This window comes from Trachypithecus francoisi, unplaced genomic scaffold (assembly GCF_009764315.1).
Source record: "Trachypithecus francoisi isolate TF-2019V2 unplaced genomic scaffold, Tfra_2.0 Lachesis_group6, whole genome shotgun sequence".
NCBI lineage: Eukaryota > Metazoa > Chordata > Mammalia > Primates > Cercopithecidae > Trachypithecus > Trachypithecus francoisi.
Window position 1 is genome coordinate 43,917,308 of NW_022681471.1, and position 27,559 is coordinate 43,944,866.

General features: G+C 35.5%; 1 protein-coding gene across 1 annotated transcript in view; it reads right to left on the minus strand.

Annotated features, from left to right (window-relative positions):
• Positions 1–27,559, minus strand: part of COL4A5 (collagen type IV alpha 5 chain) — a 273,437-nt gene that overhangs the window by 137,425 nt on the left and 108,453 nt on the right. The window contains 8 exon segments of the mRNA XM_033201238.1: positions 1,392–1,454; positions 3,731–3,811; positions 5,531–5,557; positions 5,902–5,955; positions 8,501–8,563; positions 8,649–8,693; positions 13,099–13,143; positions 18,173–18,258. Of these exon segments, the coding sequence (XP_033057129.1) occupies positions 1,392–1,454; positions 3,731–3,811; positions 5,531–5,557; positions 5,902–5,955; positions 8,501–8,563; positions 8,649–8,693; positions 13,099–13,143; positions 18,173–18,258 (464 nt within the window).

Genomic DNA, 27,559 nt, shown 5'->3' on the forward strand with positions numbered 1-27,559 from the left:
GGAGTTTCCCTCTTGTTGCCCAGGCTGGAGTGCAATGGAACGATCTCGGCTCACCACAACCTCTGCCTCCTGGGTTCAAGTGATTCTCCTGTCTCAGCCTCCCGAGTAGCTGGAATTACAGGCATGCACCACCACGCCTGGCTAATTTTTTGTATTTTTAGTAGAGACAAGGTTTCTCCATATTGGTCAGGCTGACCTCGAACTCCCAACCTCAGGTGATCCACCCGCCTTAGCCTTCCAAAGTGCTGGGATTACAGGCATGACCTACCGCACCCGGCCTCTTGGTGGCATTTCTAAGATTTGGCTTCACCTGTTGAATTAGGGTTAATTCAAGGAATATCCAGAAATGTAAAGTGAATCGGTTAAGTGGCCACAATGGTTGAGGAAATTCAAGGTGTAACAACATACTCAAGGGGCACCAATGTTCCAACAGCAGAATTAGGAAAAAGTGTAAAAGTCCATAGTTTCATGCTTTGCATGAAGTCTACAACTAAAACAAACTGAAGGGTTTTGTAATCTCCCCCAAAAAAGTTACAGGAAAGCAGAAATCACAATCTTTTTTGGTAGATTCCTCTAGTATTTATCAAACATTATTTCCTTCATTCAAAAGTGCAGGACCAATTGTCACAAACAAAAATGTACAATCTATACAGGTATAATGAAAACTGTCACTTAAATATATGGTAGATGAGAGATAGAGTGGCACATGAGAAATTACTTCTACTGAAATACAATTTTCTTGGCCTTTTAAGAGGGCAACAGCAAAGCTGTAAGTCCAAAACATGACTTGAATGAAATCTAAGTATTGCAGAAGTAAAAATACTTAGAATTTACAAGGATAGAAAATAAGAGTGACTATAGAGGTAGTAAAGTAAGAGAATCGGTTACACATTCAGGATCTGTAGAAGTTTTGGGGGTATAAAAACCTGTGACCAATTGCATAGTGATCACTCCCCTCACCAATTCTACTGTTTTGTCCCAGGCACCTAAGAAATGAGAGCCAATATTTTTTATGAAGCCCTGCTTTTGTTCTTCTTAAACAAAAAAATTGCAGTTTGAAGAAACATGTTTCATCAAGTGATTAGAAAACTGCCTTAGAAGACTTTCTGAAATGGCCAGAATTGACTTCAACACTGATACATCAAGAAGCAACCAACAAAATATTTCATCGTAAATCTTTCCTTTTATATACCTCATTTTTCCATCTATAAAATGGAGCCATTACTTAGAATGCATATTATTCACCACATCATTGTAAAGTCACCTTTAAATAAGAAAATTATAAATTATGAATGTTGAGAATGCATTATGTTTTCAAGTATTATAAATAATATTCATGAAAGAAGTCAGAAAGGAAAGGGGGAGAAATTAAATTAAAGAAGAGAGCTTACCATCAAACCTGGTTGTCCTGGGGGACCAATTGGCCCTGGTATACCAGTGGGACCAGGTAGGCCCTGTTATAAAGTGAGTAAAGAAAATGATGAAAATAAAAAACAAAAAAACTAAAAAAACAAGCCCTTCATTGTATTTTTTTTTTTTTTAGACGAAGTCTTAATCGTGTTGCCCAGGCTGGAGTGCAATGGCATGATCTCGGCTCACTGCAACCTCTGCCTCCTGGGTTCAAGTGATTCTTTTGCCTCAGCCTCCTGAGTAGCTGAGATTACAGGCACCTGCCACCACGCCTGGCTAATTATCGTATTTTTAGTAGAGACGAGGTTTCACCATGTTGGCCAGACTGCTCTCGATATCATGACTCGGTCAAAGTGCTGGGATTACAGGCGTGAGCCACTGTGCCTGGCCCCCTTATTGTATCTTACAAAGAACTAAATGGATGAAATTTAGACTTCATTTAAACTTCAGTTGTCACTGGAATTCTGCTCTATAATTTTATCATTCAGCAATATTCTAAGTGAAATTTTAAAATGCATAGGGATAAAAGGATTAAGTAGTTATAAGAAAACTTGTGGTTTAAAGTGGTAAATAAATATAAGACAAATAATAAGGAAAATTTACAAAATAAAGTGATAAAGGTATGCATTTAGTTGGGGCTTTTATGCTATAAATGAGAAGGGAAAGGCTAGTACTTTCAAGATAGCTTCTCTAATTTAAAAATAGGTAAGATTGAAGACAGAGGGAAATGAGAGTAACTGGGATAAATTATAAGAGAATGATACAAGTGTTATCGAATAATTTGGCATGTTAAAAACTGAAAATTTGGCCTACAATCTAGCAATTCTATAGTTAGATATAAATCATGGATTTTTTTGTAATGAAAAAATTGTGGGCTGGGCACAGAGGCTCACACCTGTAATCCTAATACTTTGGGAGGCCTAAACAGAAGGATCGCTTGAGCTCAGATGTTTGAGACCAGCCTTGGAAACATGGTGAGACCTTGTCTCCACGAAAAATTTTAAAAAGTGGCCAGGTGTGGTGATGTGCACCTGTGGTCCCAGTTACTCAGGAAGCTGAGGTGGGAGGATTGCTTAAGCCCAGGAGGTCGAGACTGCAGTGAGCCATGATCATGCCACTGCACTCTTTTCTGAGCAAGAGTGCAAGATGCTATCTCAAAACAACAACAACAACAACAAACACCACATAAAACAAAAAATACCAATTTGTAGTATGTTCACAAATGGAAAGTTATATGAAAGTGAAACTGAGTGAACTAAAGCCATATCCAATAATATGGATGAATCTTAGCATATCAAGTAGAAAAAGTAAGTTGCAGAAAACTACATAAATATTACATTATTTTATAAAGCAAAACTAAATATTCTATTACTTAGAAATATATGCATATATAATAAAGTTATTTTTAAGGCATAGTGGAAAACTCAGGAGGGTAGCTATGTCTTGGGACAATGCAGAAGGATTTGGTTACCAAGGGACACACAGGTTGATTAAAAATCATTTGTAATTTTCTAGCTCTTAAATGTTGTTCACTTTATAGTTATGCTTCATAACATACCTATATTTTGCATGTATTCTGTTGTATTTTCAAATATTACTTCATAACAATTTATAAAATATAAAGGGCAAGATTGAGTGAATTTTAAAAACTGTGGATGGGTGATATCAAGAAAGAAATGAGAAGGCAGCTAATGAAAAAAGTCCCCAGTCTTGTATCTTAGTGATAAACTACCAGAAAGTTTTGATTTTTTATTTTGGGCAAAGGAATTAATTATCATGAAATATAAACCCTGAGAAATTGAGATCCTAATCTATATTCGAAAGTTACTGCTCTCTCTATGCATGTTTTCTATAGGCTAAAATTTTTTTCTTAAGATTACATTTGATGTTCACTATGCATAAACTGTATTCCTTTGGTCTTCAAAATATGTTCATATGTTATGCATAACTGATAGTGTTACAAATGATATATTTTAATATATTCAATGGGACACCCATACTTTTTATTTTTAATTAGGTCTTTTGTAAATGTACAAAAGACCCTACTGCTCTCCACAGTATAAGAATAAGAATATAGAACCCTATTTCTGCTGCCAATCCCCAAAAAACTGGGTAGAAAAGCAAAAGAATGAAGCAGATGTTGTTAAAATTCTCCCTGGTCCAGATTGCTCTTATTTTCAGGTAGAAAGTACATGTAATGTCTAGTAAACATCTGATGATAATTTTTACGACAAAAACAGAGAGTACTAAAGGTTGAGGGATTGTTGTAATCTTCTCGTTTAATCAATATAGCAAAAAAAGAAAATCACGGGATACTTACTTGTATTCCAGGAGGACCTGGATATCCTGGATTACCCTTTGGTCCTGGCAGTGATGACATAATTATACTACCTGGTTCACCCTAAAAGAAGCCACCAATGGAAGTTCTAAGACACAGTTATTATACATGAAAACCAGCAAACCACAAAAATGATCTGAAGATTCAATTTGTAACAGAGATGTACTAAAAGATTAGGCCATCTCAGTAATAAAAAACTTTTAAAGGAAAATGAGGAAGCGGCCAGAGTACACTGAAAAACAGTAGATTTATTAAGAGTGTAGTACCTTCAGTTACTCGTAAAAAATACGTAGTAAATATTAAGTATTTGCCAACAACTGTGGTAGGTTCTGGGTAATCAGTAATGGAGAAGATAAACAAGGCCTCTGTTCTCATAAAGCTAACAATATAATGGAAAATACAGACCCTAATATGTAAAAATATAAGATGACAACATCAAGGGCTGCGAATATTAAGGGCTATGAAGAAAAATATGTGGTACAATAATTGAAAAAAAAACTAGTGGAGAAAATTACTTTAGTTTGGGTAGTCAAAGAAGGGCAATCTGTGAAGGTAACATTCAGGTTGAGACTTGAAGGATAATGAGTCATTCAGGTAAAGACAGGAGGAAGAATATTAGGCAAAGTAAACCATATACACGAAAGACCCCAAAAGCAAAACGTTTGGCACATCCCAATAACTAAATGCAGACTGATGTGGTCAGTGAGCTAAGGGATAAGTTTAGTGGTTTAAGATAAGGCTGTCAATGTAGGCAAGGACCAGAGCATGCAGTTCTTACAAACAAACTATGGACTTTACCTTAGATACACAGTAGAAAGTCCTTGAAGATTTATAAGCAGGGAGATTAAATTATCAATTAACACTTTAAAAATATCATTATTGGTTGCTTTGTAAAGAATAAAACAGGAGGGGAGGTAAGGATGGAGCAGTAGTGAAAAAAAGAGACTAGATAAGAGGTTATTGCAGTAATCCAGATGAGACATTATGACTAACGTGGTAATAGTGGAAATGAAGAAAAGTGGATGAATTTAAGATGCCTTTTACAGGCACACTTAGTGTTTAGTGATAGAATTGAATGAGGAGGTGTGTGAAAGAATGGAAAATACAAATATTAACTTCCGGGTTTTGAGATCATGTAAAAGTGTACATAACATATAGAGATGAAAATCTGAGATACGAGGAGCCAGAGGGAGGAGCAGGTTTATTTTGTGGGTGGGTTTACTTGGAACATGTGGGGATGTCAGAGAGGCTGATGAATACACATAGCTAACTCAGAAGAAAAGTCTGATTTGCTATTCAGTAACTAGATAGTAATCAATAATATGGGCATTAGTAATATTTCTGGACATTGCATGGAAGAAGGAGTACAGACTGTGACCTGATGCTTGATGGGCATAAAAGAATGAGCTTACATAAAGGACTGCAGAATAACCAGAGGTGCAGAAGAAAAATCAGGAAAGGACAGTGTAACAGAAGCCAGGGAAAAAAATAATTCTACAGAGAGTAGGTGGTCAACTGTATCAAAGTGTAAGAAGATGAAGACTTAAAGTGTCAGAAAAGAAACTCAAGTCTGATATACACATTTTCAAGTGTATCAGCATATACAAGGTACTTAAAGCCATGGGAACACAGGAGACTACTTAAGGAGAGCTTGTAAGTTTACACCTGCACAACTTCTAAAACATCAATTTTAAGACAGAAGTTTAAGTCATATCCTATTGAAGTTGCGGGCTATCCTAATATTTTATTCAAAACATTCGTTCCCCAGGATGAGATGCTTACCTTCATACCTGGGATCCCAGGGGGTCCCTATTATTAAAAAGAAAAAGGATTATTTTATATGTATGAGAGAGAAACAAGTCCATTACAGAATGCTTTCTAAATAGAGTATAAACTGAGTAGACTGCTGTAGCGTCATTTCTGAATAGGATATATCTTAGGATACTTAGAGTTGACATTTATATACATATAAAATTCTTGCTTTTGCCCAGCAGAAAGCTATATTACCAACTTCTTTTTGAAACATTTTCCTCTAGTTTATTACTTTAAAATGTATTACTTTGTTCCACATGAATGCACTGGGCTTTCTCACTACATGTCTGCTTCTTTTGTTAATTCCTGTGTTCATCATAATCCCAAATTTTATAACTTACTGGAGGACCCTGTAAACCGGGAAAACCGGGACTGCCTGGAAATCCACGTTCTCCCTAGAAGGAGTTAAAAATAAAGAGCATGGAGGAACAAGAAACAAAGAATAACTATACCATCAAGATATGACTTCTTGAAAAGATTTCTGTAAAAGCCATTTTGAAACATGCCAGATTGCCAAAAAGTTCATTAGCCTTCACTTTCCAATTACTTCAATATCAACTATCCATATCAATTCAACTTTTATCCCAATTCATCCATCCCAATGAGAAGCAAAGAAAAAAAATCATCTACCTCAGTTCTTTTCTTCCAACAAAGACATTTTGAGACAATCACGCCACAAATTCCTATTATCACATTTAATAGTTAATGATCTGCCCCAATTCCTGCCCACGTGTTATATACATTCTTACTCTAACTGCTCTATTGCATTTTTCTTTTATCGTAAACTATTTCAAATTATTTTTGTAAAGGGGAAAAGATGGTAAGAAAGAAGGCTATTAATATCACCAAGAGGACAATAATAGCAATAGTTCTAGCAATTGCAGGTCATTATGTTTTCTAGGCACCCAGTACTAATATGGACACTTGGTTTAGAAAACAAAAGCTGAAATTGTTGAAGAACACCAAAGCAACCTCATTTCAAATACCTATATGCCATGGTAATCCTAGAAACAACTTCATCAGAAGGTTTGAAAGAATAAAATTACTACTGTTGTGTGTCTTTGTGAGTCTAATATCCTTCTCTCCACCTTGTGGCACATGGGAAAAGTAGGTCCTGAGAGAAAGGAAGTGGCCTACACATCAAGTTTAAAAGAGAGAAAAAGAAAAAAACCTATATATGGTGGCTCCAACTTTAAAGTTCATTCTTTTACTTACATAGTAAGAAATATAAGAAAAGCATTCAGACTTAAAATATGCATAATAAAACAATTTAATTTGTTTAAAGTTTGTTACTCACATAATTGGAAGCCTGAAACACAAGTTAATCAATGCTCCCTTTAATCATATAGCACACTGTCCTGATTATAGATACATTGGGCCTTCAAATTTGAAATTTTGGCTAGTGGTCTGTTTGTTGCTTAAAGCACACTGGCAAAAATAAATAAGTAAATAAAAATAAACAAATAACCAGACAAGGCACAAAAATTTAGTCCAATTTAACATGAAATGTATCAGGTAAACTAACTCCACATTGGTCTTATCACTTTAAGGTTGCCCTAGCTAAAATGAAGAACACGATTGGTCCTCACAAATCCCAAATCTAAAAAATTATTGACAAGGGTTACATTGACCTGAAGAAATATTGGAGATGAAAAAAACTGTACTGCCTCAAGTATATAGTACAGTAATTATCACAAAATATGGCCATTGTAATGCAAAATAGTTTGTTCAAGTTATTTTAAAAATATGCCCTATATAAAATCTGACATATGCCATTAGTTAGAAAGATCTGGCCAGGCGCAGTGGCTTACACCTATAATCCCAGCACTTTGAGAGGTCAAGGCAGGTGGATCAAGAGGTCAGGAGTCAGGAGTTCGAGACCAGCCTGACCAACATAGTGAAACCCCATCTCTACTAAAAATACCAAAAAAATTAACTGGGCATTGTGGCACGTGCCTGTAATCCCAGCTGCTCAGAAAGCTGAGGCAGGAGAATCACTTGAATCTGGGAGGTAGAGGTTGCAGTGAGCCGAGATCATGCCATTGCACTCCTGCATAGGCAACAGAGCAAGACTCCGTCTCAAAAAACAAAACAAGACAAAACAAAGAAAGAAGGATCCAAGGTATTTTATGAATAGTTTTACAGAATATTATGTGAAAAATAGAAAATACCAAAAGAAAATACAGAGAATAACAATATATTGCATTAATCTAAAGGAAAAGGAGAAAGGGGAGGGAATAAGAATTGGCTATAATAAGTAAGCTTACAAGAAGAGCAAAATTTCCTCATTTTTTCTTGCTATCTATTACTTTATATTCAATCCAACAGTTGACTAAAGAGAAGAAACATTGGATCAGAAAAAAAAAATGTTTGCCGTATCTAAAGTTAGGGTTATTTAAAATTGTTAAACGCATCATCTTGGCCAATGAAGAAGTTTCAGGTTTCATACTGACGGTTTATAGTAAAAATGGATGTGCTGTATTACATATAATTTTTTAAGATTTTTCTTAAGGAAGTTATTCAGTGTGTTAAAAAATCTTAAAAACGTGAAATATTTGAAAACATAAATTGTACCTAGGTTTTTAATAATGGCAAAGCAAATGAATGACATTCAGAAGTGTTACTTTCAACAACTGATATAATATTTGAAACATATATGTCCTAATTCTGTTTTAATTCTCATCCTACTTTATGCTAAAGCCAAAAAAGGATTTGGTAAGTAATCTTCAACCCAATGCAACATCCCACCTAATTATAAATGTTTAATGAAATTATTGATAGTTCAATATATAGAAAATTATAGTCAGAGCATACTTTATGTAATATCCTAGACCTGAAGCCACTATATCCCTTCTTCTACATTCTTCATATTGATTTCTTCAGGTTTTTAAGTTAATTATTGTCAAGTATACTACCTAAGATTAAGTGGATGGATCTCACCTTGGTTCCATTGCATCCAGGAATACCTTGAGGTCCTGGGGCCCCATCATGGCCTGGCATTCCCTTTGAAAAGCAACATAACACATGTATAATATGTCTTAGATTACTTTTCAAGAGGTTTCAAACTAAAAAGTGAAATGCTACTTACAGGAAGACCTGGTGTCCCTGGAAATCCAGGAAGTCCAGGAGGACCCTATAAGAAGAAAGAAAATCCTTAAACTAAATGACAACCAATAACAATAAAATAATATCCTACCTAAGGATATTATAAAAATTATTTTAGAACAGATTTGGAAAAAATGTGTCTCACTATTTATTACCACTCATTGTTCTTTGAAACATTAGAGAAAAATCTCTTATATGTGTTTAAAAGTCTCTTTTATTGAAAACTATAAAAGAAACTTCAATTCGAGGGAGCATTGTCTTCATTGCACTTATTAGGAGCAGGCAAATTCGTGGATGAAATGTCTCTTCTAACGGATAAAGATCTCCCAGGTTTGTGATGAAAAATTAATTCAGCAGGGGATAGGGGGTTAGCAAATATATTGCCCCTGAAGACATTAATAGTGATCACCCCCAAAATTCTTAAATTTCTCTGTCATGATGGGCAAAAATACAAGTTTGACAATATTCTCTGTAGGAGAGGCTACGGTGAAAACGTATTCTCATATACTGCTAATGAAGATTCAAACGCTGTGGAGGGAAATTTGGAAATATCGAGCAAAGTTACCCATGCATTTGCCTTTTGACCTAGCATTTCACTTCTAAGAATCTATCCTGAAGATACCTTAGAAATTATGAAACAAAATATGAGAAACAAAGTTAACAACTGCAGCATTCTTATAGCTAAAGTTTAGAAACAATCATATAACCAGTTATAGTTAAAATTAGAAACAACTTAATATAGTTTGGCTGTGTCCCCAACGAAATCTCATCTTGAATTGTAGCTCCCATAATTCCCCCATGTTGTGGGAGGGACCGGGTGGGAGATAATTGAATCATGTGGGTAGTTTCCCCATACTGTTCTTGTGGTAGTAAGTCTCACGAAATCTGATGGTTTTATAAGGCGTTTCCCCTTTTGCTTGGCTCTCATTTTCTCTTGCCTGCTGCCATGTATGATGTCCCTTTGCTCTTCTTTCATCTTCTGCCATGATTGTGAGGCCTCCTGAGCCATGTGGAACTGTTAGTCCATTAAACTTCTTTCCTTTATAAATTACCTAGTCTTGGGTATGTCTTTATAAGCAGTGTGAGAACAGACTAATACACAACTCAAATGACCACCAACAGGAACATGACTAAATAAATTATGGCACATTCACATCATGTAAAACTATGATTACTGTGTAAAAACTAATGATTACCTCTCAAAGGAAGATTAAAACACTAGGGAAATGGCAAGAAAGAAAGGGAAGCATCTCTGACTACACCTTGTCTTATAAAACCACATAGACGTTTTAAATAATTTAAAAATTTTTTAAAAGGTAAAAAAGGAAATCATTAAAAATGAAAAATAAATTGGATCCAGTATACCTATGTTTCAAGTTGTTGACAAAACCATACAGAGAAAAGAATTACTTCAAGTGCCTTTCATCAAACGTGGTGTCTTGACTGTAATTCTTTAGCAAAACTGGTCAATTCAAAGGGGAAAAACCCAGCAAAGAAATAATTAATGGCTCTCAAGAATCCTATTATCACTATTAAAATCTAAATCGTCATTTTGTTAAATTATACATTGTTATTTTGAAGCATATTGTAGGAAATAGGCATATTGTAGGAAAAAGCAAATAAGAAATTACATTTATGTTATTAGGAATGAACATTTTCACCTCAACAGAGAGAGAGACGAGGGGGAGAGATAATAAGTATACAAAACCTTTCTTAATTTTTAATTGCAATTGGAAGTAATAATATGAACTCATGTTAATTTTTCTCTTAAAAATACATATTTCCACTGAGAAGACATTGAAACAGTGACAAATTCAGTAGCAATAAAAACCCGTAACATTCGGACTGTGGTATCTAACTCACATTTTTCACTAAAAAGAACCTGGAATCAGAGACATGGCCCATTTCAGATCTAAAGGGAAAATGCAAAGGATAAGCCTGAAAGAGCTTGCTGTGCCAAAAATCAAGAAGTTATCAAAGATCAGTGGAGTTTTCTGAAAAGAACACAGGACAGGAGTCAACTTTAAAAGGTTTTCACAGGCAAAAGATGGGACAAACTGGCCTTCAAAAAAATGACTACAATTGATTGAAACACACAAATTCCATGTGCATATGATGAAAACAAAAAGTCAAAGAACTTTCCTTGATGACCACTTGAAGTTTCTGGTGTAGCAACTCATTGCCTTATTAGAATTCCAGTTAATAAATGAATGATTAATAGAATTTTAAAAATCAGCATCTTGCAAGTCTGAACAAAATAATGACCATCCATGGGTGCCAAATCATTAGTGTAAGTTGACAGGGAAAATTTTGATGGCAGAATCAGGCTAATGTTATCTGAGAACACTGATCAAACCTAACACCCCCCCCCAAAAAAAAAAGAATAGCCTGATATTCACGCTGCGTAAGGTTATTCAATAGTTAAGTTCACAACGCTACCTATAAAGTATACTTTTTCCTATTTTCTTTAATGTTATTGCAGTATGATTTACATACAGCAAAATATACCAATCTTAAGTGTACAATTCTGTACCCCCAGAAATTTCTTTAGTGCCTCTTCCAAGGCAACCTGAAATTTGCAAGAAATATGGGGGACAGAGGAACAATTTAAATGACATCATGAAGAAACAAATCAGCCAAATCCAGAATGTGGAATGCAGTACAATGACCCAGTTTTTCTAATGGCATAATAAAACAAGTTTAATAAACAGCAATCCAAAGCAATACATGGAACTTGCTTGGGTCGTAAGTTGAATAAACCATTATAAAAGGACATCTTTCAGACAACTGAGGAAAACTGAATGTGGACTGAACGTCAGAGTATTGAAAAACTATTCCTAATGTTTAAAGGTATGATGATGGTTTAGTTGTTATGTGGTTGTTAGTTAGAGGGGCATGCTGAAGTTTTCATTGGTAGAATGAATGATGCAAGGGATTTACCTTAAAATATTCCAAAAAATAAAGTGGTAAGGTATATGTTAAACAAAACTATCAAAATGTTGTTAATTTTTGAAGCTGGGTGATGAGTTCACGGGGGGTCATTATACTATATGCTCTGTACATTTGTATATTTTTATCAGTTTCCACAATAATGTCTTCAAAATTCTGCATGTCAAGAATTGCCTATGAGCTGACACCTGAGGATGCAGAAACTATCAGGCCACCTATTCCCAAGAACTGGAGTTCTAGTTGAGGGACATGGAGTATCCAAGCAATCTCAAACACCTGCAATGAGAACTGAGAAAAGAGCCAATTCTTTTTAGTCTAAATAGTGCGTAGAATATAGAACATAGTTAATGTTAACTATAGGGATATTAAAAATTATTTTTATTATTATAAAGAGCTTTAATAGTATATTGATATCAATTTTTACAGAAAAATAAAGAATTATGTCTGCTGAAATAAACTAAGGGTTTTGAGTTTCTTCCCTGCTTTTCCAGTACCCTACCCATATCAGTCATAAGATGCACATAAGGCAAGCTACATGCTTTTAAGAAGTATATAGCAAATATAATATTTTTAATGTTTGTAAAATTTATACATCTACTAAATTTCTGAAGATCAAATGGTTATCTTTGTCACACATGTAAACATGCTATGTTACCAACTATGTATTTTATTTTCAAATTAGGGAGCTTCATCAATCTATGAACACAGTATTTCAGAGCTAAAAGGGACCTTGGAGATTGTTCTGTTTAGCTCTCTAACTTAACAAATGAAGAAGCTGAGGTTCAGAAAAGCTAAATGTGATTTTTTAAAAGCCAGTACTATTTTTTAAACTACAGTTTCCTCTCAGTTGTAAAATACACAGTGAGACATATGTCAACTTAAAAGCTTTTGAGAAAAAATTATACTAAATGTACATTTCAATTTTGAGATGCATCCTTACTTTTCAGAGCCTCAATACTTGAAAAGTCACGCATGTTAGATTTGAAGAAATGCAGTATTCCAAAATAGTTATTCTTTCATATGGTGGTTTAAACTAAACTTATTCTCTTCTAGATACACAAAAGAATGACAATGTTTATACATGGTACACTAGGAGGATATACACTCTGAGGTAACCAGCCTTCTGGACCTAGACTGAGATAATCACATTAGTTAGGAAGTTCTGGTTTAAACCAACTATATGATACAGATTTTTAATTAAATGACAAACTTTAGAATTTAGGACTTTCATAATTCTCAACCATAAGCTACTTTAAAATCATTTTATATTAAATAGACATATATATATACACATATACATAATAGCTATCAAAATACTAAAGAAGGGTTATAGACATATACCAACTCTTAAATTTAATTTTTTAAAGACTGTATTTATCTTCCTGCCTTTTAATATGAGTCTTTTCCAACTGTCTCATAATATTTCATTGTTCTTTATCTGTTTCCACCAACAAAGTATTTGATATAGAGAAAATACTACTTACTCTGATTCCTTTTGGTCCTGGTGGCCCTGGAATTCCATCATCACCCTGAAAAATGCGATATTTTTAGTTTTTTTCCTTCAAAAAAGTCCTCAAATAACTAATTTTCAATTATAAAATAGGAGATTTAAACTACTGTAAACATCTGTGAAAGTTAGTGAAAAACTTATACACCCAAGGAAGAGCAATTACTATTGAGACTGAAAGCATTGAGGTAAATTGTATGACCCCAGATAAGAAAGGCCTTTATTTCCTGAGAAGGAAATTGCTGACATATGAATGAAACTTTATACCTATAAAGTTAATTATGAACCATACAAGAAAACAAAGATAAAATATTGATATAGTCATTCCCCAAATAATTTACTTATAAACAAAATAGGCGCTGAAAATCTGGTCAGTTCCCACATTATGTTAATCTGCTTGCCATGCTGGTATAATGAGCATCATCTCTGAGCCCAAATATGTGCTGTTCTTGAATCTGCTGTTTTTTTTTTTTTTTTTTGAGACAGAGTCTTGCTCTGTCGCCCAGGCTGGAGTGCAGTGGCGCGATCTCAGCTCACTGCAAGCTCCGCCTCCCGGGTTCACGCCATTCTCCTGCCTCAGCCTCCCGAGTAGCTAGGACTACAGGCGCCCGCCACCTCGCCTGGCTAGTTTTTCATATTTTTTAGTAGAGACGGGGGTTTCACCGTGTTAGCCAGGATGGTTTCGATCTCCTGACCTCGTGATCCGCCCATCTCGGCCTCCCAAAGTGCTGGGATTACAGGCTTGAGCCACCGCGCCCGGCCGAATCTGCTGTTTTTAAATCTCTGCTTTGTTTTATAATGCACTTTGTATTGGCATAGCTTAAGAACGATTTAAAAAGAACCATAAACTTTCCTTTCTAGCTGTCAGTTCCATGCAAAAGAACCTAGCCATGTGTGTATGTTAATATATGTACCCATTTCTAGTCACAACCGCATTACTGAGAATTGAGTCTTACCTCACTGAGTTTTCATTAACTATTTTCTTTAAAAAATCGGAATTAAAAAACCTAATTCTGCTCCAAGCAAAAGGAACTTTTAACAGCAAAAAATTGAAACCTACCTAAATGATTATCAATAGGGGACTAGCTTAATAATTTATGGTTTATATGTACAATGTTAAGTTATGGTTTATATACACAATGAAATACAATGCACTTATACAAAATGAGGAGGTTCTGTATATATTGATAATATGATGTCTACAATGTATATTAAATTAAAAACAAAGGTCAAACCGTGTGTTCAATGTGCTACTATTTTACAAACAAAGGTTGTTAAAGTGTGTGTGCATAACTCAGGGACTAATGGACACAGGTGAAAAGCAGAACTTTCATTGTATACCCTCTTAATTATTTTGAATGACATGAACATACTGCCTATCAAAAATTAACTAAATTTTGATTTTTTAGAATAAAAAAGCCTTTGGAAAATTACGAGTGTACAGATTAAAGAATAATCCTACAAGTTTTTTGACTTAGTATATATGTTAACATACACATGTACCAGAATACCCAATCACATAAAGGGTATAAATTCAGCTGTTCGGGGAAACATGGAGTCATACTGGACATAGAAGCACACAATGCTTCAAATTCAGAATCCTGAAAGTTTAGAAAGCAGTTTACCTTCTCTCTTTTCAGATAATTGAAATGAAATCACAAAAAAAGATTGGACTGCTTTCTAAACTTAACCTGCATACAAGCACACCTTTATAAATGATCATGTTATTGTAGAATAGTCCTAGTTAATACTAAATTATTTCAAAGGAGTTCTAATTTAGGTAACTTATTTTAATTGAACACAAATCTTTATTAAAACTGCCATCTCTCAGCAAGCATGGGGTGCAAGAAACTCAGTCCCTAATCCCAAGTAAACTCAGATACAAGAAATGTAAATTTTCCTGTAGCTTAACTTAATTATCTTCCAAAATGCCTATTTCTATAACATGGCTGAAGTTTAATCTCAGTCCATTGGAGTTGCCACCTCATTTTCACAAGATCGTGTCTAAGTTTTGGATAACTTAACTAGTTTCAATGTTGAGGAGTGCGACGGTCTAGTCCAAGCTGGTATTCATTGAGTTGTTCCATGCCAATAGGATGCATGGATTGCTGCCGAGTTAGTGCTCAATTCCATCCACTTGACTCTTTCAGATATCTCGGATACTTCTGTGCTACTCCTGGGTGCACAAGAATCATTCTGTTGCTCTTGCTCTTGATGTGCCATTAGAGACAGGAAATTCAGTTGAGTAGTTCATCTACCAAAACTGTATGCAGACATTTAGGGTCCTGCTGTTTTCTAAGTACTAAAGTTCTACTTGGGAAATTTAGCACAGGTCCCTTCTGCTCTTAAATCTAACAAAACTACCTGATGTACTGCTGTTCTCCCAGAGATCATGACCAACATTCTCCCAAAATCTAAGCTCTGATTATAGTTAAGTGTTAAAAAGTATTCACGCATTTAAATTAATTTTCTCCCTTTATTGGAAAGACTACTTGGTGAGTATCCATTTGATTTCCTTAATACTCTAACAACATGATATACCAACATTATATAAAATAATAAAATTAAGAAAAAGGGTTTTAAGCCAGTTTTCCTTTCCAGGCAAATGATCAGAAGTAGCCCTTTCATATATCAATTCACCAGTCTACTTAATACAGATGGAAAAAGGCACTCAGCCAAAAGAGTCATTTAAAAAAAAAACCCAGAAAATTATCTGAGTCTTAAGTTCACTATTGTATCTTCCAATTCCATATCTTAATATGCACATTGAGATGCTATTCTTGCTCATGATATAAGACAGACTGCCCACACAGCAGTCAATGGACAGAGTCCCCACAACTGATAGGTTGAGACTACCCTGTCCAGATCCATGAGCTGATCCATGGGGCTGGAGGGCAGGGATCTAACCTCTCTTCCCTTTCTCCCACAGACGAACCTTGTGACTTCCACCTTACTAAATTCATTGATTGCCTGTCCCATGTAGTTTACATGACTCTGATTTTGACAAACTAATGTATATGTCACCTTATCGCTGAACCCTGCAGATAAACATCTGATTGCTGTGTGCTGACTATTAAGAATGGACGCTTCTCTAAACACGGACCATTTTAGTACTTCAGGTACCCTAACTTTATTACATTGAACCTGATAGATTGCAACAACTGTCTCTGGTACCACAGGAACAAAATATCTCCTCGGATGTCAACTCACTCCTGTCCCATATGGTAGTAATTGAATCATCTGGGAAAAGGGACATATGATCTGCCATTGGAGCCATTTTGGCCTCAATGATGGTGGCAATTTATTTCTCTATTCCTGCCTCCACCTTACAAAAATATTTCAATTTCACTCAAATACTCTGCCCACCAGGAGGGACTTCTGGCTGGTTGATCCCCATGGTAACCAATGATTCTTACATTCCCAGAACTGTGTGCACTCTTCTTGGGATATTATTTCTTTTGTAAAAATCAGGCCTTCAACATTCCTACCAATGTAACATACGTAATAGGACATTGATAAGAGATACTCAAATATTCAAAACAGTCCCTCTCATTAAGCATAAAACATTACATAAAACAAAATGAGAACTCCAAAACCAGATAGACTCTGGTTATTCAGGAGAATTGCCAGCTGGCATCACCTACGGTCTACTCATGGGAATACTCCAGACAACTTTTCTCACTGTCAGCGTCACTCAATTAGAAAAGGTTGTTCACAACCTGTCTTTGACCCTCACTGAGGTCATTAATGACACTACTTCAGCTTTGGAAACAAAGCAGACTAGCCTCAACTCCTTGGCCCATGTAGTGTTAGCTAACCATAAAGCCCTTAACTGCCTGCTGGCCAATTGTGAGGGGTCTCTGTGATTGCCAGCACCTCATATTGCATCTAGATCCACGAAAACTGGCAAAGTAGAATAGTCCATCATAAGACTTAAGAAAAAAGCCTCCTGCCTCTCTAACATAGATCAAGTGGGCTATGGGACATCTATTATTGGTTTGGCAATAGCTGGGGCTCATGCTTACATGCAGTTCTCCAAGCAGGCCTGATCATCCTGCTTAGAATATCATGACCATAATCTACTGTGGCCTCAGACATTATCCTGTTTTTGACAGAGTCCTTTAAAGCCCAACCCATTCAGGTCCATGATGGGGCAGCTTATGTTTCTCACTCAGGTCCTGAAAAATCAAGGTATGGAATTGGGAATATGGTTCTTGTCTAAACACCTATGACTGTTTGGGTCCAACCAAAGTCCTCTTGGTAAGCCTCATAAGGGACAGCTACTCTCCACATAGCAGACTTGGTGCACAGCTAATGCACTGCAATCTCTGAAGTGAGTATCAGTCAAAGATTCAGGCTCCCATGGCTGGCTGTGCTCAACCGCATTTCTGCATTTAAAGGCCTCTTTTGGTGGAGACCTTCTTATGGGAGGAGAAAGAAACCATAAAAATAGTTTTTCTGCACTCTGACTCAGTACTTTTCCACTCCTAGCTCTTCTCCTTCTCCCACCCTGCCCCTGGGTCCATACAACTGCAGGAGCTTTTCGTTCTGAGCTCCCTCAGCAGTCAAATGATTCCCAACATCTGTGCTGATCCATCTGACCTTTGCTGTTGCTGCACCATGGGGACAAATAGAACAGTGGGGGAGTCAGCACTTTCTCCAGTTAAACTTTCCGCTTATAATATTGCAGTAAGTGAGTAAAGGTTTGACTGTTACTTTCATTTTGGCTTCTTGTCTTAATCAGCTACTCTAATAACTGGCAGTTCAGCTCTCTCCAGCTCAGTTAAGCTCTTGACAGAACTTAATTTTGGTGAAGGCAGTCAATAACTACATAAAATCAACAGCATCTTCCAAAAGCATCTGAATATGGCAGTAATATTGAGTTTTTAAACAAAATACAATAAAGTACAGACTGCCTGTCATTCCATTGTTTCATTTATGTATTAGTTTCTGGCTACAATTCAGTAACTTTTTAGTTGATGTGACACCTAGTCCCACATTTAAGATGACTTAATTCATCTGGCATTACTAGTTGGCAACATGATACATACCTTTTGTCCCCGAGGCCCTGGAGGCCCTTCTGGACCTGGAAATCCAGGTAATCCTGGGTGTCCTTCCAAACCTGGAAACCCTCTCTCTCCCTGAAATTAAATGAGAATGAAAGGTAAGGTCATTTGTGAATTTTCAAGCACAGGCATAGTTGAGATTCAAAAAGATCACATGACTATCTAGACAGAACTAACTTAATTTAATTATGTAAATTCACAGTATCTACTAACATGAGAAAACCTCTTAAGATGTGAGGGGGGAAAACAAATCCATAAACCGTCTGGAATTATATCATATATGGTAATCTCTTTCTTTCTTGTAAAAAGCATATCAGAAATGAAATGAGATTTAAACATATTGACATCAAGAGTTTAACAGGGAAGATAGCAATAAATCCAGGAAACTAGATCTGTAAGGGTTACATTAAATAAGTATGGAGCAGGGAAGGGTAAAAGGAAACCATCAGACAAGTTCCCAGGCTTGAAATGAACTAGAAAAAAACCTTCAGAACATCAAAACGTTCATTACTTTTTCTAATTGTAAAATTAATACTAAAAAGGAATACACATTCACTGTAGAAAACAAAAGTATATAGAAAACACCACCATTAATTCCTTTACTCAGAATAATTACCTGAATTATGACTCAGGTCTGAGTTCTAACTGCAGCCTTTATCATCACCAGGACAGAAGGACTGCCTATCTACCAGTGAGGACCCACCATATCTTATCAGCACCTTTACAGTAGGGTTGCCTGATGTGAATATCTGTACAGCCAGAAAGGTGGGGTAGCAGAGCCAGCATGTGTACTAATGGTATTTAGATTAACATATTAGGGTTAGGTAATCTGCATACAGCCAATCCTAGTAAGGGTGTAAACTCCAACACTAGGGGATCCAGTTACACAAAGATAATCCATCACTATGAAGTTTAAGAACACCGAAGGCTCAGTTTCATGGCACATGCTCCCAACTATGGGGCTACAAGTAGTTCCTCTACTTTCCTAAGGCTTGAAGGCTGTCTCTGGTCAGACCTCATTCTGGGAACCCTCTTAACAGATCCTACCCACGGTGACAGCCTGGACAGCACCTGAGAAAGAGAAGGCATCCATATCTACTAGGTGACTGACTAATGGGCCATTGAACACACATCTCTAGAGGTTAAGGTACAGCAGACTTTTATTTCTACTCTGAAAATGTGTGTGTGTGTGTGTGTGTGTGTTGTAAGTACTAAGTTTAGTCTAAAAACCTTAGATGATTTTGTGCTGAATAATTCAATAATCATCCTATAATAAATATAAGTACTTTGAAAAGACTACTTCTGGTCAGTTTCCACTAGACGAAAACATTCCTGTATTTTTGACAATAATTATTGCCGACATATTACTACATTTCTTATTTTCTAGACATATATCCCTTTGTTGTTTTAATTAGTGATTAAATTATGATAATTTAGTATTCATTAACCTCAACACACTGTTTTTAAGGAAATAAAACAAGTGGAAGAAATTAAAAGTTTTAAAATTTTCAGAGCTAGATTCCCTCAAATTATTACTGGCAGAGCTAGTAGTAGAAATCTGATCACAAATTACAGTCAGAAAGAAAGTACAAAGGAAAAAAAATCTAGTTACAGTAGATTTTCATGAAAGGAAAACAGGTACATTTTGGGATCCCAGGTGGTATTTAGAGCATATCTCTGCCAAAACTGGAGGATAATACTTGAAGAAAGCCATGTTTCCTCAGAAGCAAAACTGCTATCTCGCCTACAGATAAGAGAGGAATAAGCTAAAAATTTTAAGTGGAGGTGCTAAAGAGCTTAATTTTGTTGATATTAATAAAACCATATACCTATAAATGATATATCCTGAAATCTCCTTGCACTACAGTCAAATAATATCATGGTCTATCTAGCAGAGTGAGCAATATTATAGTAAAGAAAAGAGAAGGGCAACCACCAGACACTAGCAAAAGGAATTCAAAGATCAATACCAGAGCCTTTGAAAGGTACTAAGGTTACTAAGTAGAAACTATAGAAGCCTTGAGCGAGGATGTGGTGGGGGTGGGATCCTCCATCTAATTCCTAATACATATGGTAGGGAAGGTTGACATTTGTTGTTGCCTACTCTAACTACTGTAGATTTTACTGTAATTTGCTAACACAAACAGAAAATGGCTATTTCTAAAGGTCAAACTTAAAAATAAAAACTGGTTTATGCTGCCTGCCCATATTTGCATAAAAATATCATTCTTATTTTCCTTTGTGGAATAATATTTCTCTCCCTCTGCCTATCCTTTAAATACTGATATTATACTGGATTCCTTTTTTTTTTTTTGAGACGGAGTCTCGCTCTGTCGCCCAGGCTGGAGTGCAGTGGCCCGATCTCAGCTCACTGCAAGCTCCGCCTCCCGGGTTCACGCCATTCTCCTGCCTCAGCCTCCCGAGTAGCTGGGACTACAGACGCCCGCCACCTCGCCCAGCTAGCTTTTTGTATTTTTTAGTAGAGACGGGGTTTCACCGTGTTAGCCAGGATGGTCTCGATCTCCTGACCTTGTGATCCGCCCGTCTTGGCCTCCCTAAGTGCTGGGATTCTTTTATTGACCTTCTCTCTCTTTACCTGGGAATCTAAAATACCAACTCTTTTTCCTAAAAAACTAGGCTCTCATAGGCAGCTGTCTCAAACATCTCCACTTGAATGCATACAGGCACCCAAAACTCAATGACAATAATAATAGCTAACATGTATTTCATGTTTTCTATATGACAAATCATTACTCTAAACTCTTTCCATGTTTTATCTTATTTAATACCCTCAATGTTAATATGAGGTAGACACTATTTTTCCATTTTATATATGAAGAATCAGGACAACGAAAAATTTTGTAATTTTCCTAAGAACAAACTTGATATAAACAACATTGAATTCATGTTCTACTGTCTTCTCCATTCCAGGAAATAGCAACAACCCAACTACCTCAGCCAGAAATTTGTAATAACTTTGACTCCCCTCACATTACTACTTCATCTAATCAATTATGTCTTCTTCAACTTTGTATTCTAAGTGCCCAACAGAACAAATACTCAGTAAATTCTCATTCAATGAATAAACTTCCTTAATGGATTAAATAAAATATATGGCATATGCTTTTGTCAAAAATTAAAAACACATAAGATTTAGGGCTAGGGGAAATTATACAAAGGACAACTTTTAGTGATCCTTTGGCTGGTTTCTATATCATAAGCTAGTATTAAGAAGGATAAAAATCTGATGTACTGAGAAGTAGACTAGTTTGTGAGTTAAAGGCTTCCATAAAAGTGTTACCATTTTCAGGAAGCACACTTTATAATGACAATAAGAAGTTGTATAATCATGCAACTTTAAAATAAAAAAGTATTTTAAGAATAGTTTCTCAAGGAAGAAAAAATTAACCAGGAAGATATTAGAATTCTGAGGATAGGAAAAATACAAAATAGGACAAACTGCTATAATAATAATTGAGATTAAAATTATTTCAGGTTATAATGTAAAAATGCAGAAATTATATGAACATATTTATATGAACATATGGACAAGGCAAGACCCTTAATGAACAAATGAGATGATAATTTAATTAAGTAATGCAATTATAGGCAATTTGGTTCTCTTTTTTGCATAATGTCTATTTTGTTTTTGTAGTTATGTAGCACTAGAAATATCTGATGTATTACAATTGGTAGAACAAGAAAATAGAACTTTGGCAACTGCCAAAATTGAGATACTCTAAATCAGCTATAAAACTTTAGGTTGCATTAGAACCACTTGGAGACCTTATTAAAACACACATTACCTGGCCCTGACACCAGAGTTAGATTGAGTAGATCAGCTGCAGAGCTTGAGATTTTGCATTCCTAACCAGCTCCCAGTAAATGCTGATGCCACTGACAGAGGCACACTTGGTTTAGTTAATGTCTGATTGTGACACAGATTTTACATTGTCAACTGGTTAACTTGATCTCATCAGGGGTCTAGCAAGTCTTCTTTGTTTAGCAATGTGCACTTGGACACATTCTTTCAGGGAAATCTAGATGTTTTATTTCTATGTTAAAAACGTATTTTTTCAAAGCAGTTTTACTGAAGTATAATTAACATAGAATAAATCATACACATGTAGAGTATACTATTTTAAAAGTTTGGGGGGTTTTGTTTGTTTTGGGGGGTGGTTATTTGAGACAGGATCTCACCTTGTTGCACAGGCTGGAATGCTGTGGCACAAACACAGCTCACTGCAGCCTAGACCTCCTGGGCTCAGGTGATCCTCCCAGCTCAGCCTCCCTGAGTAGCTGGAACTACAAGTGTGTGCCACCATGCCCAGCCAATTTTTATATCTTTTGTAGAGACAGGGTTTCACCATGTTACCCAGGTTGGTATCAAACTCCTGGGCTCAAGCGATCCACCTGCCTCAGCCTCTCAAAGTGCTGGGATTACAGGTGTCAGCCAGCCACCATGCCTAGCCAAAAGTTTTGACACATATACACACCAGTGAAACTGATTTGGCTCTGGATTCTCACCCAAATCTCATCTCGAGTTGTATACCACATAATCCCCAAGTGTTGAGGGAGGAACCTGGTGGAAGATGACTGGATCATGGAGCCAGTTTCCCCGACACTGTTCTCCTGATAGTGAGTGGGTTCTCACAAGATCTGATGGTTTTGTAATGGGCTCTTCTCTCTTTGCTCCTCACTCTTCTCTCTCCCGCTGCCTTGTGAAGAAGGTGCCCACTTCCCCTAAGCCTTCTGCCATGACTGTAAGTTTCCTGAGGTCACCCAGCCATGCGGAACTGTGAGTCAATTAAACTTCCTTTGTTTATAAATTACCCAGTCTTGAGTATTTCTTTATAGCAGCGCAAAGATGGACTAATACAGAAACCATTACCACAATCAAAAAAATGAGCATAGCTAATCCATTACAAAAGCTTCTTTGTGCCCATATCTTCCTTATTCCTATACCCATCTCTCTACTCCTACCCACCCCAGACCATGAGAGATCTGCTTTCTGTCATTGTAGATTAATTTGCATTTTCTAGAATTTTATATAAATAGAATTATAAAGAATGTACTCTTTTTGTCTAACTTTTCACTCAGCATAATTACTTGGAGATTCAAACTTGTTGTGGTGAATATCAGTAATTCATTACTGTTTATTGTTGAGTAGTATTCCATTGTAGAGATATACTGCAATGTGTTGATTCATTTACCTGTGATGGGAAGTTGAGTTGTTTCCTGTTTCTGGCTATTACAAATAAAGCTACTATGAATATTCATGTACAAGATTATATAGGCATATGCTTTGATGTCTCATGGGTAAATGTTTAGGAATCAACAGGGTCATATAATAGGTGTTTAACATTTTATGAAATTGCCAAACTTTGTAGACCATTTTCCACTTATACCAATAATCTATAATTGTTTCAGTTGCTTCCACATTCTCATCTATACTTGCTTTGGCTAAAAGTTATTATTAGATATTCTAATAGGTTTATGGTGGTATCTCACTGTGGTTTTCTCTTGCATTTCCCTAATTAACAATGTTAAGCATCTTTTCATGTATCTATTTGCCATCTATATATTTGCTTTTATTAAGTGTCAAAATATTCTTCCAATTTGTTTATAATTAAATTTTATTTGGAGCTGTTTGTTTTATTATTAATTTTTAGAGTTCTTTATATATTCTGGATACAAGTCTTTTATCAGATATGTAATTTGCAAATATTATTTTTCCTGGACTGTGGATTATCTTTTTATTCTTTTAACAATACTTTTAGCGGAGAACAAGTTATTACTTTTGAGGAAATACAACTTAACAGTATTTTCTTTGGTGGATCATGTTTTTGATGTCACATCTAAGAAATATCTGCTTACCCCAAAGCCACAAGGATTTTCTCCTTTGTTTCCTCCTTAAAGACTTTAAGATTTAGATTTTATATTTAGGTTTATGATGCATTTTGAGTTAACTTTTATATGAAGTGTGAGTTATTTTTGTGCATATGCATATGCAACCCTTCCAGGACTATTTATTGAAAAGACTTTCTCCACTGTCTTTGCATTTTTGTCAAAAAACAGATTAACTATTTACCTGTGAGTCTCTATTATGTCCCATTCATCTATGTCTATCATTTGGCTAATAGCACACTATCTTGTTTACTGTGGTTTTATACTAAGTCTTGGAATTGTGTACTGTAAATCCTCCAACATTGTTTTTTATAAATGCTGTATTTGCATTTCCATCTAAATCTTAGGATCACCTTGTTAAATTTGTAGCCCCTGAAATTCACAAGAATCTTGATTGGAGTTGCACTGAATCTATAGATAAATTGGGGCCAATTGTCATCTTAACAATATTGAGTCTTCCAATTCATGAATATGATATATATCTCCATTTATTTAGGTCTTCTTTTATTTCTCACAGCAATATTTTTGTAGTTTTCAGGGTATGAGACTTGCACATTTTTGTCTGATCTATTCCTAAGTATCTGAAATTTTGTATGTTATTTTAAATAGCACTGTTATAATTCCAATTTACTACTTTTCATTGTTAGACTATGGACATATGACTGATTTTTTCTCAAATGTTCATAACAGCTTTATTCATAATATTCCCAAATTGGAAAAGAAAAACAAAAACAGATGTCTTTTAATGGATGAATGGTTAAACAAACTTTGGCAGATCCATACCATGGAATACTAAGCAATAAAAAGGAAATAACTATTGATACATGCAGTAACTTGGATGCTTCTCAAAGGAATTATGCAGAGTGACAAAAGCCAGTCTTACAAAGGCACGTACTTTATGATTCCACTTGTATAACAGTTCTTTTTTACCTGCTTTTAGGTTTAGGGGATACAGGTGCAGGTTTGTTACATGGGTAAATTGCATGTCACTGAGTTTTGGAATACAAATGATCCCATCACCCAGGTAGTGAGTGTCATACCTGATAGGCAGTTTTTCAGCAGTCTCCCCCTTATCTTTCCCCACTAGTAGTCTCCAGTGTCTATTGCTACCATCTTTATTTCCATGTGTACTCAGTATTTAGCACCCACTTATAAGTGAGAACATGTGGTATTTGGTTTTCTGTTCCTGCGTTAATCAGCTAAGAATAATGGCTTCCAGTTGCATCCATGCTGCTGCAAAGGACATGACTTCATTCTTTTTTATGGCTGCATACTGTTTCATGGTGTATATGTAACACATTTTCTTTAGTCCACCACTGATGGGCATCTAGGTTGATTCCATCTTTGCTATTGTGAATAGTGCTGTGATGAGCACATGAGTGCATGTGTCTCTTCAGTAGAACAGTTGCTTTTCCTTTGGGTAGACACCTAGTACTGAGATTGCTAGGTTGAATGGAAATTCTGTTTTAAGTTCTTTAAAAAATCTCCCAACTGCTTTCTATAGTGGCTGAACTGATTAAAGAATCTCCAAACTGAGTTCTACAGTGGCTGAACTAATTCAAATTTACACCAACAATGTATAAGAATTCTCTTTTCTCTGCAACCTCACCAACATCTGTTATTTTTTTAACTTTTTAATAATAGCCATTTTAACTGAGATAATGGTATCTCATTATGACTTTAATTTGCATTTCTCTGATGATTAGTGACATTGAGAATTTTTTCACATATTTGTTGCCCATATGTATGTCTTCTTTTGAGGAGTATGTGTTCATGTCCTTTGCCCATTTTAGAAATTTTTTTTTTTGCTTGCTGAATTGTTTCAGTTCCTTATAGATTCTGGACATTAGACCTTTGTTGGATGCATAGTTTGTAAATATTTTTGCTCATTCTGTAGGCTGTCGGTTTACTCTGTTGATAGTTTCTTTTGCTATACTCTTTTGTTTATTTTGTTATTTTGCTCTTTAGTTTAATTAGGTCACACTTGTCAATTTTTGTTTTTGTTGAACTTGCTTTGGGGAACTTAGTCATAAATTATTTCCCAAGGACAATGTCTAGAATGCTATTTCCTACGTTTTCTTCTAGGATTTTTATAGTTTGAGGTCTTACACGTCAGTCTTTAATCCATCTTGAGTAATTTTTGTATATGGTGAAAGGCAGGGGTCTGATTTCATTCTTCTACATATGGCTAGTCAGTAATCACAGCACCATTTATTGAATAGGGAATTGTTTCCTCATTGCTCATAAAACTGATTTTTCTTTACTGATCTTAGTTTGTTGGTTTTGTTTATTCTGTGATCTTTCTAAACTTACTTATAAGTTTTAGGAGTATTTTAGCATATGTCATAACATTTTCTCCATTGACAAATCATATCGTCATCAAAAAAACAAAAAATATATATCTTCCTTTTCAATCTGGATACTTTTCGCTTCTTTTTCTTGTCTTACTGTACTAGCAATGTTGAATAGAAATGGTGAGAGCAGATGTTCCTGAAGTTAGGAGAAAGGAACTCAGTCTTTCTCCATTGAGTATAATTTTAGCTTTAGGGATTTGGCATATGCCCTTTACGGTTGAGGAAATCTTTTCTACTCCTAGTTTACTAAGAGTAATTTTTATTAGAAATGGATGTTGAATTTTGTTAAATGCATTCTTTGTATCTATTAAGATAATTATATGGGGGTTTATATATTTACGCTCTAAATTTTGTTTTGGTCTTAATATAGTGAATCACAATTTTTGATTTTCAAATGTTAAACCAAACATGGATTCCTGGCATAAATGCCACTTGGTCACAACCTGTCATCCACTTTATATGTGGTTGGGTCTGATCTGCTAAAATTTTAAGAATTTCTGTATCTATGCTCACGAGGGATACTGATCTGTGGTTTTCTGTTTCTGTAATTTTGTCATCGTTTCGTTTTGGTATCAGGGCCATGCTTGCTTCACAAAATTAACTGGAGGGCATTCAATATCCCTCTGTTTTTTGAATAAGTTTATGCAAGACTGACACTGTTACTTGCAAAAATGTTTCATAGAATTCATCAGTAAACTCTTCTGGAACAGGAATTCTTAGTTGGAAGGGTTGATAATTCAACTTCCTTAGCATATAGGGCTATTTATATTTTGCTTCCTTCATTCTACACGCAGTCTCACTCACGCATTAAATTTGTTTTTGTTTTTGGTAATGTATATTTCTTAAGGAATTTGTCCATTTCCCCTACGCTGTCAAATTTATTGTTATAAAGTGATTTATGATAGTCCCTTATTGATCTTTTATGACTGTAGGGTCATTCCTGATATGGGTAATTTGTGTTTTCTATTTTCTTATCATCTTTTGTGCCATCAATTACCACTTTTGACTGTGTTTTCTATTTTTCTCCAGTTAATATATTGCTACTTTTGTCTTTATTATTTCCTTCATTATCTTAAATTTAATTTGCTTGTCCTTTTCTAGCTTCTTAAGT